The sequence below is a fragment of the Branchiostoma floridae genome, chromosome 5 (genome assembly GCF_000003815.2).
Source record: "Branchiostoma floridae strain S238N-H82 chromosome 5, Bfl_VNyyK, whole genome shotgun sequence".
Classification (NCBI taxonomy): Eukaryota; Metazoa; Chordata; class Leptocardii; order Amphioxiformes; family Branchiostomatidae; genus Branchiostoma; species Branchiostoma floridae.
In genome coordinates this window covers 3,880,377-3,897,881 of record NC_049983.1, presented here as the reverse complement: position 1 = coordinate 3,897,881, position 17,505 = coordinate 3,880,377, and the positions used below count along the sequence as shown (strand labels likewise).

Sequence of the window (17,505 nt, the reverse complement as noted above, 5' to 3'; positions counted from 1 at the left end):
AATATATTGTACTTCTTTGAAGATTCTCAAAATTCTATGTGTGGAAAATTCTTTACTGTATACAAAGCTAGAACGTTACAGCATTGGTATCTATCTATTTGCGTTCCATCGATTGCTTATCAAGAATGACTATCTATTTATCTATCTATCTATCTATATTATGTGTGTGCGTGTGTCTGTGTGTGTGTGCGTGTGTGTGTGCGTGCGTGTGTGTGCGTGTGCGTGCGTGCGTTTGTGCCCGAATTTACTTTGACTTTCTTTTGACCTACATACCCACCTACTATAATATCTATACATAAGTCCTAGAAGTTATGCTAACCACAAATATCTGGACACATACATGCGCACTTACAGAGATACAGCCTTAAGAGGTCACTAAACAATACCTAGATCACCAAAAATAGTTACTCAAGCAACTGGATATGGTTTTGAAACGCTCAAACGTTTCGGAAAGAATCCACTTTCCTTCGTCAGTGACACTAAAGTGATCTGCAAGAAACAGGTCTTTTATACTCTAACTATGAATGAAGACAATTTCAGATGTCCAATAGGAAAGGTTGTAAGACAATGCAGACTGAAGACAATTTGGATTCCAAAGAAAACAAAGCTAAGCCAAAGTCAAGCTGAAGACAATTCGGATTTCAAAGGCAAGGCTAAGACACAGTTAATGCAAATGAGTCAATTAGCTCCTGCTGTTTTAGTTAGTGTGGGGAGCTAGCTAGTAACTATTTTTGGCGTATCTTATTACCTGGACGTCTAACCTACATCGAAATACATAGATCATTTTCATAAATAGTAAGAAGGGAGCTACTACTATTTTCATAAATAGTATGGAAAGTCGGCTAATCTAATTAGAATGCAAACCAGACTGTAGCCTGGAATCCATGGAGCCGTGTTGTGCTTTGGTCGCTCTGCTTCAGAAGCGTACCTCAGGGGAGCGACCAAAGCACAATACGGCTGGATTCCAGGCTAACCAGACTGTATATATAGACCTCAATTCTGCGGCTTCTTCTTCTTCGATTTTACGTGGCGGGTTCTTTTACGCGCGTGGGGGTGCGTTTAACGTCCTATCCAAGGGACGGCCCTAGTCTCTATCAGACTCCGGGTCGCTGGAAAACCATAGAAATAGAACTTATAGAGGAGTAAGCCGGTCAGAGGAGTGTAGCCGGCTAGGGAACAGCACGCGACCTCCTTTGGCCGGCTTACTCCTCTGTTTGTTCTATTTTTACGGTCTGGTAGAGACTAGGACGGTCCTAGCCGAAGCTAGGTACTCATTTCACCTTAGTGAAGTGACGGGAAGTCGTGTGTATTAAACTGAGTGCCTTTCCCAGGGTCACAAGATCGGTGACACGGCAGGTTTCTATCTCGGGACCTTTTGCATAATAGTTTAATATTACAATGTATTTTGCCCAAATATATTGATACCTGGTACAATAATTGTGCAATGTAAGGCCACGGCAAGTAAATTTTAAGGATGACATCCTCTGCAGACTGCAAAAATAGTGCGATAGGGCGAAAAAATCCAAGATGGGTGAAAAAAACAATAACAACAAGATGGCTACATTTAAAAAATTTAGGCACCATGAAGTTGTGATGACTGTTGTAAGAAGAGTTAAAGGGACAAAACATGGTTTCAGAACCAACAAGGTATTCATTCCTGTATGACATGACATGTACTGTTGTGGTAAAAGTGACACTAGTGTGGTAGACTGGCATCACCAACAAAGTTGGTAACCACACTCATGGCTTCCATATTGGTGTCACTTTTACAATTATCCAGTATGTTTCATTTCTGCAACTACAGTCTTGGGTACCTCGCAAGTGTCACTTCTACTTAAGTACAATTATTAGGCTACAGCACAATATATTTGCTCATTTTGGTACTTTACCGTCATGTTGAACATCCCTGCAGAAGAAATTTTTTTTTTTTTCTGAAATCAGGCAAAAATTAATGCGCGTGCTGATGTCATCCATGAGATTTACTTGCTGTGGCCCAAACAAATAAACTTGAAGAGCTTCAGTACCAAGGCGAGTCGCCAGGAGGCTCTGAAAGGGTGACCGCCAGTGACCCCAATGAAACCTTTCCGAGGCTCCGATTGGTCTGCACAGGTCACGTGACGTCTGCCGCGCAGAAGGAGACATCTTTGAGCCCAGACAGTGGAGGTTCTCCACCGCACAATTCTCCTTCAACCGGAGTTTCTGCAGAATGACGGATAAGGGCGAACAAAGAAGAAGCCCCAATAGGTAAGAGGGTATCTTACGATTCACAGAATGTCCAAATCATACCCGCTTATCCCTAAGTATTCTCTAAAAACACGAACGAATATGTGTGGTTTCAGAGGTATCTGTGCCCCCCTCCCCCATAGGCACTGTCCATCCAAAGTTGTTGGACGTTTTTATATATAAGAAATTAAGATAACGCTGTTTTCTTTCATTATGTACAGTAGATATTACGTACACAGCAATTTTTCTGCGTTCATAGGCGCTAGTTGGAAGACGAAGTACCATGAGCTTCCACGAAATACCATTATAAAACTAGAATATACTAGTAATCTATGGCATGTATGGTTGATGTCTGCTATCATAATTCATATGTGCTATGTGTGTGCTATACTTTAAAGAACACAGTTTATATGGGGATTTTTTTATAGTTAATGAACACAAGGTGTGACTGACATCAACGCGGTAAAAATTATAGTAGGGTTTACTTAAGAAAAAAATTTAAAAATAGCAACGTATTTGTTTGAGTTTAGAGTGCAACCCTCATGATATTCAAAAGCAAAACATTCTGCTGCTATATTGCCTTCACCACCCACTTTAAGGTAGCAGAACACAGTTTTTGGCCTATGGGAATTTCTATAGTTAAGGGCCACAAGGTGACGCATTAAAAAATATAGTAGGGTGCACTTTTGGAATACCAAAATTGGATATGTTTGAGTTGAAGGTACAAGTCACAAAATATAAACAAAAATCAAAAAAATTGTATCGTCTTCTCACGCCCTCTTTGAAATGCCCCTCTGCGGAGGTCACAGAACTGCAGCTGTCTCACGCTAGAAGGGCAGTTGCGTAATGGGGTGCATTTATACAAGAAATAGAAAACTTTCACAATCCAAACCATGCAGTCTCAGAGTCAACACCTTCCGTGTCCACATAGCACAGGTTATATCTGGCTGCCCGGCAAATAAGGATTTGTACCTCTCCTTCAACAAGTTTATCCGTACTATTTTATGTACCCGCGTCATAGACCACCGGGGTTCGTCCATTAATACTGTGTTCTGCTACCTTGAAAACGCTGCTCTTTTGAGGTATATTGTACAAATTATATATGTAGGGAAAAATGTTGTATTTATGTAATTCATAGCAAGGTGGCCTTCCGTAATTTTACCATAATTTGTGTCGGATTTGTCTCAACTTAGTATAAAACTGTGATTTTACCCCCATGCAGACCCTTCTTAAAGGGGACACGGCAGACTCCTGTGAGAATTTGCTCTTGTGCAATTTACGCCAACATAGATAAACTTCTCCAAACGTTAACAAGTAGTGATTTAAGTCAAATTGTTGGCAAATTTCTCATAAAGATACTGGTGAAAACCGCACGATGTTAACATTTGGAGATAAGCTGAGACAAGTCTGAGAGTGCGGACATACTCGTACCCTCCCATCTATTAACAGTGGAGTACAGTCGGTGGTGCGTGACCAAATTCTCACAGGGTCTATGGAGTGAGTTTACCCATGGGGGATTCAAAAGGGGATGCTTGTTGCTCCTTTGCTAATACAATATCATTTGCACGTAGAATTTCAAGCCCTATATAGTTAAGAGTTCCCACTAATTATAAGCACACTGTATTACTTAGTTTGTTCAATATACATTCTTATAGTTTTTAAAAAAATTGAAATATTTTGACAATGGTCTACATACATTGGTGCACTAATTTAAGATTGTTCTTTATGAATTCTACACTTCGGGTAATAAACATATAGTGTTGTAAAACAATGGTGTAACTACATTAACATCAGTGTACAAAATACTTTTCTGAGCCAGGTTGCACAGTGTGCAACCTGAGGCAAAAACTAGGTTGCACAACTGAATTTCAAGTTGCACCACCTACAATTCACTAATTTCTGAAACAAAAGGTACAATACATACATGTACATGTTTGGCTGATATGAAATGGAGCTGCCTCGGTCCGTTCATTTCTTCCAAGTAAATTGACAACAAAATCAAGTTCTGAGGCTCAAAATCTAAGTTGCACCCTGTGCAACCTGAGTTTAGAAGTTAGTTGCACCAAGCAAAAAGTGGTTGCAATGTGCAAGTGTGCAAGTGGTATTTTGCACGCTGAACATTGAAATCTATGTACATTTTTATCTTTTTGTTCATTGTGTTCAGTTGATGATTATGCCACTAACATAAAATAGTTCCCTTCCCTCCAGACCGAAGCGCGACAAGAAGGCTGAGGCGGAGGGATACTGGGAGTGCTCCGTCTGTACCTTCCGCAACAATGCTGAGGCCTTCAAGTGCAGCATGTGTGATGTTAGGAAGGGCACGTCCACGAGGTGGGAAACGCACGCAAAACAAACTGATTTCTTTAGAAATATCTAATGAACATGTTGACCCCATTCGTAATTGTTGATCTCGATGTGTGCATCCTCAGGGCTCGAAATAGTGGGTGCATGTGCACCCAGGTGCACCCAAATTTGGAGCTGTGCACCCAATTATTTTCTTAGGTTTATCTATGTAAAGATATCAAAGTATACTAGCATACAACATATTCTTGACATCTAAGTTAGAAAGATGATGGAAATGTCTGTCATGGAACTTGTTTAAGAATTTAATAGCTTGTAACTAAGTTTATTACTTAAATTTAAGTGGTGCACCCCAAATTTTTTTAGTGCACCCAATTTTTTAAGCTGGGTGCACCAGTGCACCTAATCCCAAAATTGAATTTCGAGCCCTGATCCTATAGGTGGGTACATCGTACCGGTACAAAACATTTTTTTCTGTTGGACCTGAAAAACATGGGATTTCTGACCAAGTAGAAAATGACCAGATTAATATCGGCAGGGGTTTACATGTTTTGGCGCTTTTCAGTTCAAGAAAATAATGAGCAAAGTTTACAGTCATTTCTACCAAGTTTCTTCTGTTAAACTTAGATTTTACACGAAGACAGGATTTTAAAATGCCAATGGGAGTCGGATACTCCGCCAAATAGATGATCCGACTCCCATATTCCTTTGTAGATAATTGGACCATTGCTTTGACTTTTGAGTATCGCTTATTCACAAGTTTTCATAGATAAGTGGGTCCAGGTTCAGATCTGGACCTGGACCTGATCCTCTGGACCTGGACAGTACCTGAATTTTCTGTACCGGTACCCACCCCAACTTCACCCTGTTGTTAACAGTCCGATTCTGACTCTGAGAGGGGTGTGTAAACTTGAATCTGGGGAATTTGTATCTGTATAAGGTGAATCTGCAGAAACACCTAGGTCCCACCAGTGGCCACAGACTGCAAGATGCAGAAGAGTCTGGAGCAGTTCAAGGGAGGGGTTCCTCAGAGGTTCCTCAGACTGAGGGACAATACCCTGCGATAAGAGTGAGAGAGAACTGTGTAGGGCTCTAGCCAGCGTCCGTTTTTCCGTCAATTGACGGAAATTTGCTGCGTGTGACGGAGAAGTTTTAAAACCAATCCTTCAACCTTGACGGACAAAAATTCTTGGTGGAAGTTACAGGCGGCTTGGGGATGCTGTCCACGGTCGGAAAGCCACACACTGTCTTGTTATTGTTATGATTGTTGACTTCTGTGTTGGCGCCCTTTCGCATACGATAATCTCATTAAAAACCCGTTTTTCAAGGTCTCAGTTCCGTCTTTCTAACTTAATTCACGGTTTTTGTGACAATGGGACTTGGCTGACGGAAAAAAATTTCGAGCTGGCTAGAGCCCTGGAACTGTGATTAAGTTTTGAAATCTTGTCTAAAAATAACTGAGTTGAAAAAAAATAGGAAAAAGTGGAGTTTCAACCTTGTTTTTCTACTGTAAATGCTGAAATTCATATTTATCAAGAAATTAATCCAGAGGGAGATATTGTCTAATTAATTAGTATAAAGACGCTAAGGTTTGCAAATTTTGCAATACAGTATATGACTACTACAGCGCTAATGTTAAGTCAAAAACATTAAGCACTCCATTTTCTCCAAACCGGGAAATAGAATCCAGCAATCTTTATCTACAGAACTGTACTCATTCCTGACTTTTTCAGTGTACTTTTATGTTCACAGTTTTCACGGTGACGACTGTAACATGAAGTTATCATTACCGACAACAAGTAATTTGCAGGCTTTTTTATACACACCCTGAACACCGCCACCGTAAACATTTACTAGTAGTTCCGAAAACAAATTATATTTTCTCAGACCTTGAATGTTTGAGGTGAGGTGAGGTGAGGTGAAAGTTTGTTACCGAGAAGACAAAGTATCAGGGCTCGAAATACTGGATGCATGTGCACCCAGGTGCACCCAAAATTGGAGCTGTGCACCCAATTATTTTCTGTGGGTGCACAAGGTGCACCCAAATACTTTCTTAGGTTGTCACGTTGTTAAGATATCAAAGTATACTAATATACATCATATTCTTGACATCTAAGTGTTAGAAAGATGTCTATCATGGTACTTGTTTAAGAATTTGGTAGCTTGTAACTAAGTTTTATTACTAGGTTATTACTTCAATTTAAAGTGGTGCACTTAAAATATTTTTGGTGCACCCAATTTCTTAAGCTGGGTGCACCAGTTCACCTAATCCTAAAAATGAATTTCGAGCCCTAAGTATGTTTTTACTACCGTGTTATCTCCACAGGAAGCCTCGTCTGAATTCCCAGCTGGTTGCACAACAGGTGGCTCAGCAGTTTAACCCCCCTCAGCCTAAGCCCCCGAAGCGAGAGCGAGAGAAAGGCGAGAAGGAGCGCGAGAACGGCGTATCCAGTACCAGCACCAGCCCCAACAGTAGCGCCACCGTGAGTGTGAGCAGCAACAACACCACAACTGGTGTCAGCGGCGGGATGGGCAAGAAAAAGGAGCACAGTGTGTCGCACACCAGCCCCACCAACACCAGCAGCAATAAGAAAATGAAATACATGTAAGTAGATTCTGTAATACATGTAGAATACAACGCGGTGTATTCCGTACCACCCGAGGTATCAGCCCGACCCGCGGGAGGGCTGGGACCGAGGGTGATGCGGAATACACCGTGTTGTATTTTATTTATGTCATACCCACCCGAGAAAACCCATGCTTTGATGCGAAATGCGCCAGAAGTTGAACAAATTTGATGCCCTCGAACATTTAAAGTGTTGCAACAGCAATGTTCAAACGTCCAAATCAGGTATTCGAATTGCCAACTGTGCCACACTCGGTCCGTTCGAAATGGTTCGATTTACTCAAATAAACCCTGTGTTATACGCCTTTCGAACCTGTGCGATACGAAAGTTATGGCCCGGTCCGGAGCACCCGTATCGAACGTTTTCGCGTCACAGGTATGACATAAATGTAAGTAGCGTCAATTTCACATTACCATGGGTTTGTTTGTTTGAACCTTTATTTATTAATGAAAGTTCAAATCGACCTGCAGGCCGCTTTTCACTGAGGTCATGATGGAAGAGGCAAGGGTCAGACAAAGTATATAATAGAGATACAGTTTACATCATTTGATTTTAAACTCCTTATAAGTCTATATACACAATTTAGGGGCTGTGTTTTACAGGAAGTAATGGAGATACATGTACTGTTTTAGGGAGTTTGTGTGTTTTGTTGTATTTCCAGCAGTTTATCTCAAGAAGATTAGGTGCAATTGCCATAAAATTTGGTAAGGTTTTATTTTGGGGGCGTCCTGGTGTTGGTCCTGTTTTTGATGTAGTTGTGTCAGTGGTGTAAGTGTGGGCCACCTAACACCATGCACAGGAACTGCAGGGGCAATTTTGTGGAAATCTTCCCCCGCCCAACATCTGCTTGGTTAGTACGTACATGTACATAATAAGTTATTAAAAAAAAAAGTATTTCGAGCCCTGTATTTTGAACTCTGCTTATCTGCTTATTATGTCATCACCGCATTTACCATCTCTGTCTTTTCAGGCCGAGATTGAAAAACGTGGATCGCAGCACCGCCACCCACATGGCCGTCACAGTCAACAACGTCACAGTTATTATCACAGACTACAAAGAAAAAGCCCCCAAATCGTCCTCGGCATCCTCGTCCATATCCTCTGAACCCCCCAGCACGGTCACATCAGACACGCCCAGTACTAATTCCACGGTTGCCATGGCTGTCAACCCCCAGGAGAGCCCAACTAGTCAACAGAATGGTGATGTTGCAGCGAGAGAGCAGACTTAGATATACTTACTTGTCAATGTGGTATCTACATTGCCATGGTCAACAATAACATAGTCTACTGTAGTCTTGTCTTTGCATATCGATTATAATGTGAATTTTTTTTTTATTCTAAGACTGAAAGTTGCAACAAGTATATTTTGTGAATGACATCATCTGTAGAAGTAAATGAGATAGGGCGAAAAAGAGGTAAAATTTGAAAAAAGACACCATGAATGTTGTAACAAGAATTAAGGTGACAAAACATAGTAGCACAGCTTCAAGTCTGGAGTGAACTTGTGTAGTAAAGTGTGGTTGACTGGTACCCTTACCAGGGTTCAAAATACACATACATAACTTGCAATTTGCATGTAATTTTTGAGATTTGCACGTAAAAATATTCTGAACTTGCAATCTTGCATGTTGAAAATACCTGGCCTGTAGTAAAAATACTGAGGCCACGGTGCCTTTGCCAGGGATCGTCACCAGTCGTCAGTAGGTGTTACAAATAATCAAATTGGGCTTTGCTGCAAACTTACATGCTGATTATGTGGATATCTTTCCAAAATTTCAAGTTTTGTCTATACATGTATTTTCATGTGCCGATTTCTGTCTGCCAAAAGTGACAGAATGGGCAAAATTCTTATTTGTCCTGAGCAGCAAAATTCCGCCAAAGGAAGGAATGATGGAAGCTGGCTAAATCATTGTAGTAATAACTAGAATCGGCCGTCGGGTGATCCGACCCGCGGTCGGACTGATACCTTGGGCGATACGGAATACACTGTGTTGTATTCTATATGTAATTTGCATGTAGATTTTTCAAATTGCACGTAAGATTTTTGCCAACTTGCAATTTTCCATGTAGCAAAAAAAAAAGTATTTTGATCCCTGCTTACCAAGTTGGCAACTACACTCATAGCTTCCATATTGGTGCCACTTTTACAACTATCCAACTGGTTTAACTTCTACAACTACAGTCATGGCTACCTAGTTAGTGTCACTTCTACAACACAACATATATTCACATTTTGGTGCTTTGTCGTCATGATAACCATCTCCGAAGAAGGAAAAAAAATATTGCTTCTTCTCTGAAATCAGGCAAAAAATCATGATTGGATGATGTCATCCATGAAATTTACATGCTGTGGCCTAATTTTTTGTGTTGTCTGGTATTGAACAAAGGCAATGTTACATTTCTAGGTCCAGCAAGCTTATACTCAAAAGGCACAAGAATTTAGATATAGAATTGTACTATAACTGTTTACTTCCTTGATGAAGCTATTGTCTTCGTCGCCATTTTTTTTATATATCTAAATAGCATTTGTATATTAAAATCTAGTGATGTCTCATTCAATGTTATGTCTAGTAGAATATATACGCTCAACATGTAGTTGTCGTTCTATGAGATTAAAACTTAGTGGTGATTTGTATTGTATGTACTGTAATATGGTACATTTGACGTCTACTCAAAGGGACTCGTTTGCCGGCCCCGTAAAGGAGTGTTGCAAGCAAATATGGCAGAAACAACAGTACATGTATTTTGCTTCTGCTATGAACACTGTTGTCATTTGTAAAGAAGAAACGTGTCCTGCAACAGAAATTTATTGTTGGAACGGACGGACAAAAATTTTGCCCCATCTGTCAAGAAAATGTGAACTGTGTATATTCGTATGCTTAGAATGACAGGTTTAACAATGAAAATTTTAAAAATAAAAACACAATAAGTGGACACAATAAGTGGGACGAAAAAAAAATAGCTGGTGACAGCCTTGCACAACAGTCAACATTGTCATTTTGACCGTTAGAAGCTCATATGATGCAGTTTGTAGACTACTGAAATCTTCATGTAACATAAGCTGTGAAATAGTGAAGTCTAGATGTATAAGAGGTACATGCACCTATTGTCGTGTTTGGAATAGCTTTGTCCATGCAATAGTTGTAATGTGGGCAACTCAAGGGAGAGGAACAATGGTGTGAAAATTGAGCGATTCTGATACAAAAATGGAATTTTTGTTACGTAAAAATTTTACACGTCTTGTAATAATTAATGGTGAAACAGTATTCGGACAATTCCTGAAGACTGGTCTATCTAAATTTTAGAATTTGCTCTCTATGGTATTACTTCTTCATTGAGGGTTCATGCTGTAAATACAAGTATGAGGGCACAGTGCGCCTGTTTAGGAAAATAACCCTGCATATTTAACTAGGACTTACAAACAAGACATGTGAAATTAAAGGTATATATTACAAGTAGTAAACCATATAGGTTGAAATGCTTTCCTCCTTGCTGGTCTTGACTGTGAAATTTGCGGAAATTTAGAGATCCATACATTTAGGAAAAAATTTAACACTTTCTACTTTCAGCTGACCAGTGCAGACATTTTGGTACTACCCATGGTATTTTGTCCGACCACCTCACTTTTGGGCACACTGGTTAGACAATATTGTTATTTCACTTGAGTGTTAGAGTCTTCAAAGTTTAAGGGCAAAACCCTAAGGCTGGAAGTTTGGGCATTTCTTACCCAGACAGAAATGCCTTTTTCGGCACTGTACACCGTGACAGAAATGCCTTTTTCAGCACTGTACACCCTGACAGAAATGCCTTTTTCGGCACTGTACAAAATCAATGTCAATGCAAAACTATAGGAAGTAACGCCATAGGCATTATTTCAGGCAAAATTTTTACGAACGTTTGTGGCAATACCACTATGATGAAAATATGTTGGATGCTGCATACGATAGAAAACATACATTATCATAAAAAAAGGATGACCAAACCTAGGAATGTGGGAGAAAATTGTGTCAAGCTGCAAGTAAAGATAATCTGTACAATTTCTCATTACTCAAGGCAGAGTTTTAAGACTGAAAGGACAAAAGATGAAGAGACAAAGGTAACCCATAAGTTTATCAGTATCAGCATGTCTGAACTCCTAAGTGATCAAGAAGGTTGAACAAATGGACTAAACTCACTGGAATACTTAACAATAATTATAGATTCTTCACTTCATCTTCTGTGACTTGAGAATTGACTTAATTGGCATTGTGCGAGTCATATTTTGATACTTTTTTTGGGAAACGAATGAAAATCGATGCACACATAGATGCCATCCATATGGCCCCTTGTACCACAAGGGGCATGTGTGCTTGAAAGGTAGTTGTACACTTGTCTATTATCTGCATCAGAAATACCCAGACCCAAGCTCAGTATCATATTTTTAGACATAGTCTGGCACAGTCTAATTGTGCAATGTGTGGGAAATATCGGTGCATGTGAAATTTCTAATGTAATGTATGTAAGTTGTCCAACAGTGTGTCCAACAGTGTGGTGCTACAAAAAACAAGGGGCAATTTCCCATACCCAAAACATGTACATTGTTCTTGTCCACACTAGTGTACAATAATATTTGTAGCGCCCACCTAAATGTTTGCTTCCTTATCATTATAAGATCAGTTATCTTATACTGTATTTTTCTTTAGTACTGTTTTTTCTTTGTGTATGGGTGTGTGATTGCATTTGGTTCTTTGTACATGGATTGTACAAATTTTGATCAATATTTTCTTCAATTTCACATGTATAAATTCATGAGTATACATTCTTTTCGGCAGTAGAGACTGATGTATTTCGAGACATTGCAAACATAATAAACAGAACGGCACAAATATTCAAATTTGACATTATGTCAATGCTTGCGGTGGTGGTACGAGTGGTGAAGAGTTTTCACTGTGAACTCTTCACCACTTATGGCTTATTAATTATGGCTAATATAGCTGTGTGTCAGGCCATTGCTGTAAACTTTATGTACATTAACTAGCCTCCTTTTCAAAATGGTCCAGAAAAGACCACTTAAGTTCCACTACTTTTTCCCTGTAATATATTTTGTAGGTGCAAATGACCAACAGTGCTACATATAATGTAATAGAGTGGTATTGTAACGAAAAAAAATCTCGAAATGCTAACACATTAATCTACATTACTGTGATATGGACCGATTTAGAACTGCAAAAGAAATTCAATGTATTAAAATAATATTCATAATGTATGTACATGTATGTGTTTGCATGTGTTGTACATATACCAGCAATTTTATGCATATAGGCTTGAGGGAAAAAAGGGTTTCTGGTAACCAAATTACCCTACCCTTTTTGGGGGGTCAAGAGCTACAAGGGACACAAAATTTTCTATTGCAGGTGAAATTCAAAACAGGCATGGAAAAATACACTTGTGCTCGTACACATGTATATTCTGTGTAACTACAAGTTGAACATGTTCATAAAATTCCCTAAATACATTTCAGTTTTACAACTGTATATGCATGTTGGCTTCAAAACCTGTAAAATTGAGTGAGTCCCTACTATACCCTAACTGGAAACACAATTTTTCCCTAGGCTTTACAATTATGTTGTTTGATACACAATGTGCATACTGAGGCAGTATTCAAGACTGACTTAAAAGTTGTTTAAGAGCTTTGCTAGTCTCCAGCAGTCAAATACAAGTTCAATGTCTCCAAGCAGATCCTACAGTGCCATAAGATATAGTATCAAAGCTGGCCAAGGAGTATGGTCGGCCAAAGGGAGTCAGACGGGCACCGGTCGCATACACACTCCTAGGCTGGCTTCACTCCTCTGCCATGCAGCTTTTGATACAGTAACTATCTTATGCTACCATAGGATATGCTTGGAGATTAAACACTGGTAGTCTTTCCAGTGTTTCCACCGTCGTTTGCAGTAATGGTATACATTATGTCTTGTGTGGTGCTAAGAAACAAGAACAGGACTGATCTAGTGTACTTCCGAGGTACATAGTATGTACATGTAGGGCAGGGGTCAACACAATACTTCCAGTACAGCTTCATCATGACTGTGAATTTAGTAGGCATTTTTGTTGTTGTAAAAAAGGTCTTGTAAAAGTTACTCATTATCATCTTGACGAACTAGTTACTAAATGTCCTTATATATTGTGAGATAAATAAAGGATGTTCTCACAAGTCAGATAGTTGTTTTTAATCACTTTACTGTTTTACATTATCAATAAAGATAAAGTCAAACCTGTATTAGGGGCCACCTCTACAGAGGGGCCACATGTCCATAGTGGCCACTTTTTGTCTGTCCCTTGGGTGTTTTATCTACAAGTTACCACCTCTATACAGAGGCCACCTGTCTATAGTGGCCAAATTTGTTCGGTGGCCGCTATAGACAGGTTTGACTTTATGCATTATTTTGAAAACACTTTCTTCTGCATATTCGAATTCTGAATACAAACCTAGTGTATTCCATAGAAAAATAAGTGTATTGTACAACTCTCGTACACAATGTAAACCTGTACTTGCACATGATTAAGGCCTATATGTCACATTTCCAAACCGTGGCCCAGCCAGGCAGCTTGCGGGAACAAAAAGTATGATATAAAAGACACCAAACTACATTTGTACACAAGACATAAGGAGAATAGTCGTGGGCATTGCGTATATTTATATACATTTTTCAATTTTTTGTTACCACCAACAGCCCGGCCGGGCCCCGGTTTGGAAATGTCATGCTAGCCTATAAACGGAATCTCTTACACCTATTGTCTGTACATGTCACATGTTGTGTCATCTTGGTTTCTCTACACACTCCTTATCAACCTAAGTAACTAGAAAGGCCGACATTTGCTTGGGTGCAAATACAGCATATTTCAGCCATACCCATTCCCACGCAACATTGGACTGTTCCAAGTCACCCCTGCACACCCCGGTTTGGAAATGTGACGCTAGCCTATAAACGGAATCTCTTACACCTATTGTCTGTACATGTCACATGTTGTGTCATCTTGGCTTCTCCAAAGGTTTTTTCTTAGCCACTTCCTCTCTGATCTCTGCTGGAAATTCCTGTATGTTCTGCAGCACACACGGTAGGCAGAATCTCTTGGTGTAAAATAGACTGCAGTCCTGAAATGAGAATAAAATATTCTTTTCAATTTCTAGAATATAAAGGGAAAATTCATGAAGTGACTATTCATACAGAAATACATAACATGTTATAGCAATATTTTAAAATTACTGTCGACTTGATATCTGTCAATACTCTGTTTCTATCATAGAAGTTGGACAACATTATAATATAAATTGTTCTCTAAACAAGGGAACCATACATGTATTTGCCAACTTAAAATTCAGTGGATATTACATGTATGTCATTTTTTATCATATCATATCGTGGTAATGCATTTTTCTGTCAGGCACATGCACTAAGACCAAATAACTTGTAATGCCAACATTCATGAATCACGATTCACCCTGAGGCACTGAGGGATTGGCTCAACAGCATTCATGTGTGATTTGTGTGTGTGTGTGTGTGTATGTACTAAGTGTGTGTTTGTGTGTCAGGCTTTTAGCTAGGATTTTATCATAGGGTGTCCAAATTTCTTGCTGCTCGGCGAGCTCTGCAGGTGTGAGTATTGAAGGGGGTCTGGGGACATCCTCACTTAGAAAATTTTGAAATTTATAACTCTCCGAAACACCATTTCCCACATTTTGAGTTGCAAATTTGGGGGAATGAAGCAAATTTCCTGTCAGACAGGCCACATGTGACCTGTAGCATACCTGGTCAATCAGAATTTCATGCTTGTCAGAGGATGTGCTCCCCAGTGCAAGGGCATACAAATTGTGTTTTTTTTTTAACAGGTCGTAGGCCTGTATGGCTGCCTGGCTAAAAGCCTGTTGTGTGTGTGTGTGTATGTACTAAGTGTGTGTTTGTGTGTGTGTTTGCATGTGTGCATGTGAGAGAGTTGAGTGTGGTTGAGTGTGGCTTCATTTATCTTTATACACAGAGGAATTCTGTGGCCAATATGATGCAGGGCTCGAAATACATTTTTCTGCATACCTGAAAATTACCTGCACCAGACAAATTTTACCGGCACCATTCTGAATTTAGGAAATATGGATCATACTAAAATTGTTCAGGAACCATTGCTATTTTTTCTTTATACTTTATAAGTGGTAACAGTCGATGCAGCTAATAACAATCCATATACACCTACATCATAGGAGATTTATGCATTATAAAACCCAGTACATGGACCAGTGCAGGTTAGGTGCAGGCTAAGACACCAGAAATACCTGCACAGCTCCAATTTTTATACCTGCACTAACCTGCATATGCAGGTGGTATTTCGAGCCCTGTGATGAATGCCATGGAATGTATTGACATTACTAGTACCTATGTGGGAGAATGGTGTGACTTGTATGTTTGTATGTATGTATGTGTGTGTGTGTGACACTGTGTGTGTGTGTGTGTGTGTGTGTATGTGTGAAATATTATGCAAGATTTATTGACAAACCTGTCCATGCAGGGGAAAATCAAATCTCGTGTCAATGGTTTATTTACTAACTTATTAACTAGTACATCCGTAACCCACCTGTCCTAAACAGACACACCTGTCACACAGACAACAGGTGGCCCCCAGGACCAGATGCCCCTCCTTCCCCTGAGCAAACGGGTCCTTCATCACATAGGCCTTCTCCAAGAGCCTGCAGGGGCAAAAGATAACAACAAATCATAGTCAGCAATTTGCTGCAGTACAATAATTGAACCAGTTAGAACTGCCCTGAGAGAAGTGACAGACGGTCATCCAAGATAGCCTGAGTACCATACTACGAAGGATGGAACTCAGGCTACATCCAAGACTCATTTGAATCAAAAACACATAATTTTGTGTAACGTTACAAAGAATTTTATTATTCATATTAAAAAAAAAAACTAATACAGTCAAACCTGCCCAAGACGACCACCCGGGGGACCGGACAAAAACGGTCGATTTGGACAGGTGGTCGCTGAGAAGAGTATCGATTCAAAACATGCCCTATGCAAAGTATAACGGTTTCCGTTGTGCTTAATGGCAAATAGCAAGCACACTGCACGCGCGCAAAGAAGCGAGGTCTTTAATGTCAAATACAACACGCACACTGTAAATTGTAAATTTAACCCCAGCTTTTATACGATACAGTATAATATTTGTAGACTAACGTTTTAGACAGTAAGGTAACTTTGATGCTGTCAGTTACCATACAAGCCTTTATGCGTCGATGTGTTCTTGATCGCCGTATCTGAAATAACTACGGTGCACCTTTCGAATTCTATGCCTGGTGCGTCCCAATCGCGTACTTACCCAAGGGTGAATGTACAGTACAGTTGGACAAAAGCACTCACACAGATCTTTCTTTAAAAGGTATGAGCTACACAGATCTTTCTTAGAAATTTCTTCCCATATTACAGTAGACTGCCCCATTGACCCACCCATTGACCGCCGCAATCTTTATTCTAAACATAACATCGCAATGGCACTCAAAATCCGACGCAAACTGGTCGATTTCGGCACAAAACCACGCTAGTTATCATAAAAAATCGATGAAAACCTCAATTTCGAAAATGATGCGGTCGTTAAGGGGCCCAATTTGGGCCGGTCGCGGTCGCGTTGGCCAGGTGGTCGTTGAGAAAAGGTCGCTTAATGCTTACGTCAATAGGAAAAAAAATCGGGACCGAGAAAAAGCGGTCGAAATGACCAGGTGGTCGCTGAGAAGAGGTGGTCGCTCGGGCAGGTTTGACTGTAGCTTCAATAACCCAAGGAGGTAGCCAGGCCATGGCCTATGTAACAGTGGGGTTTAAGCGCTGCCAAACTGACCATGCCAACGGCTCTAGAGCTTTTGGTGTTGTGGTTAGCACGTTGGATTTGTAATCTGCCGACACGGGTTCGATCCCGGGTGCCGGCATGTTTGTTTCTTTCTGTTCTTACTGGCCCCTCGGAATTCTTACACCTACACAAGCTAAAATGCTTCTTAAAATAAAGATTTATTTACCCTACCTTACATTAGCAATGTTTCCCAACTACATTAGTACAAAATCATCTTAGCAATATAACATCAACAAACAGATCAGCAGTGACAAAAGCTGGACACAAAAATATTATACTTATAGTGTACACCATTATGCTCACACAATAGATTTTGCATATGGCGGTGTTGTTCCCAAGTAGTCGTATGGTGCAGAAACATCACACAGACTACAGATGAAGTCCCCTTGCTTTTTCCGACCTTCTAGCTGCCTGTTCTTATCAGAATTTTTCGTACGAGCTCGAGCCTCAGTCATCGTCTTTGCAACATCCGCCATGTAGT

The 17,505-nt window shown here is 40.0% G+C and overlaps 2 protein-coding genes across 3 annotated transcripts; one reads left to right on the top strand and one right to left on the bottom strand.

The window, feature by feature from the left end:
• Positions 1-2,071: 2,071 nt before the first annotated feature.
• On the top strand, positions 2,072-8,565 carry LOC118416655 (RING1 and YY1-binding protein-like). 2 transcript variants are annotated; one of them, XM_035821829.1, is made up of 4 exons: positions 2,072-2,244; positions 4,417-4,554; positions 6,851-7,129; positions 8,122-8,565. In XM_035821829.1, exons 1-4 carry the CDS (start codon positions 2,207-2,209, stop codon positions 8,378-8,380), a joined length of 714 nt encoding a protein of 237 aa, XP_035677722.1. In that variant the 5' UTR covers positions 2,072-2,206; the 3' UTR covers positions 8,381-8,565. The 2 variants fall into 2 exon arrangements, with proteins under 2 accessions (XP_035677722.1, XP_035677723.1); XM_035821830.1 differs by having other exon boundaries at positions 2,081-2,244; positions 4,432-4,554.
• Positions 8,566-11,429: 2,864 nt separating this feature from the next.
• LOC118416658 (cysteine-rich DPF motif domain-containing protein 1-like) lies at positions 11,430-17,484 on the bottom strand. Its single transcript, XM_035821834.1, has 3 exons — positions 17,328-17,484; positions 15,753-15,864; positions 11,430-14,283 (listed from the first exon to the last, which is right to left on the bottom strand). The coding sequence occupies exons 1-3, from the start codon at positions 17,477-17,479 to the stop codon at positions 14,161-14,163; spliced, it is 387 nt and encodes a 128-aa protein (XP_035677727.1). The 5' UTR covers positions 17,480-17,484; the 3' UTR covers positions 11,430-14,160.
• Between the last annotated feature and the right edge of the window lie 21 nt (positions 17,485-17,505).

What these genes read in the sequence shown, in the direction of transcription:
- LOC118416655 (XM_035821829.1), top strand. Translation starts at nt 2,207, where the DNA reads ATGACGGATAAGGGCGAACAAAGAAGAAGCCCCAATAG. An exon ending in CAAAGAAGAAGCCCCAATAG is followed by an intron (nt 2,245 to 4,416) that starts GTAAGAGGGTAT and finishes AACATAAAATAG; the next exon opens with TTCCCTTCCCTCCAGACCGA. An exon ending in AGGAAGGGCACGTCCACGAG is followed by an intron (nt 4,555 to 6,850) that starts GTGGGAAACGCA and finishes TTATCTCCACAG; the next exon opens with GAAGCCTCGTCTGAATTCCC.
- LOC118416658 (XM_035821834.1), bottom strand. Translation starts at nt 17,479, where the DNA reads ATGACTGAGGCTCGAGCTCGTACGAAAAATTCTGATAAGAACAGGCAG. An exon ending in CCATATGCAAAATCTATTGT is followed by an intron (nt 15,865 to 17,327) that starts GTGAGCATAATG and finishes TTGCCCCTGCAG; the next exon opens with GCTCTTGGAGAAGGCCTATG. An exon ending in GGTGTGTCTGTTTAGGACAG is followed by an intron (nt 14,284 to 15,752) that starts GTGGGTTACGGA and finishes TTCTCATTTCAG; the next exon opens with GACTGCAGTCTATTTTACAC.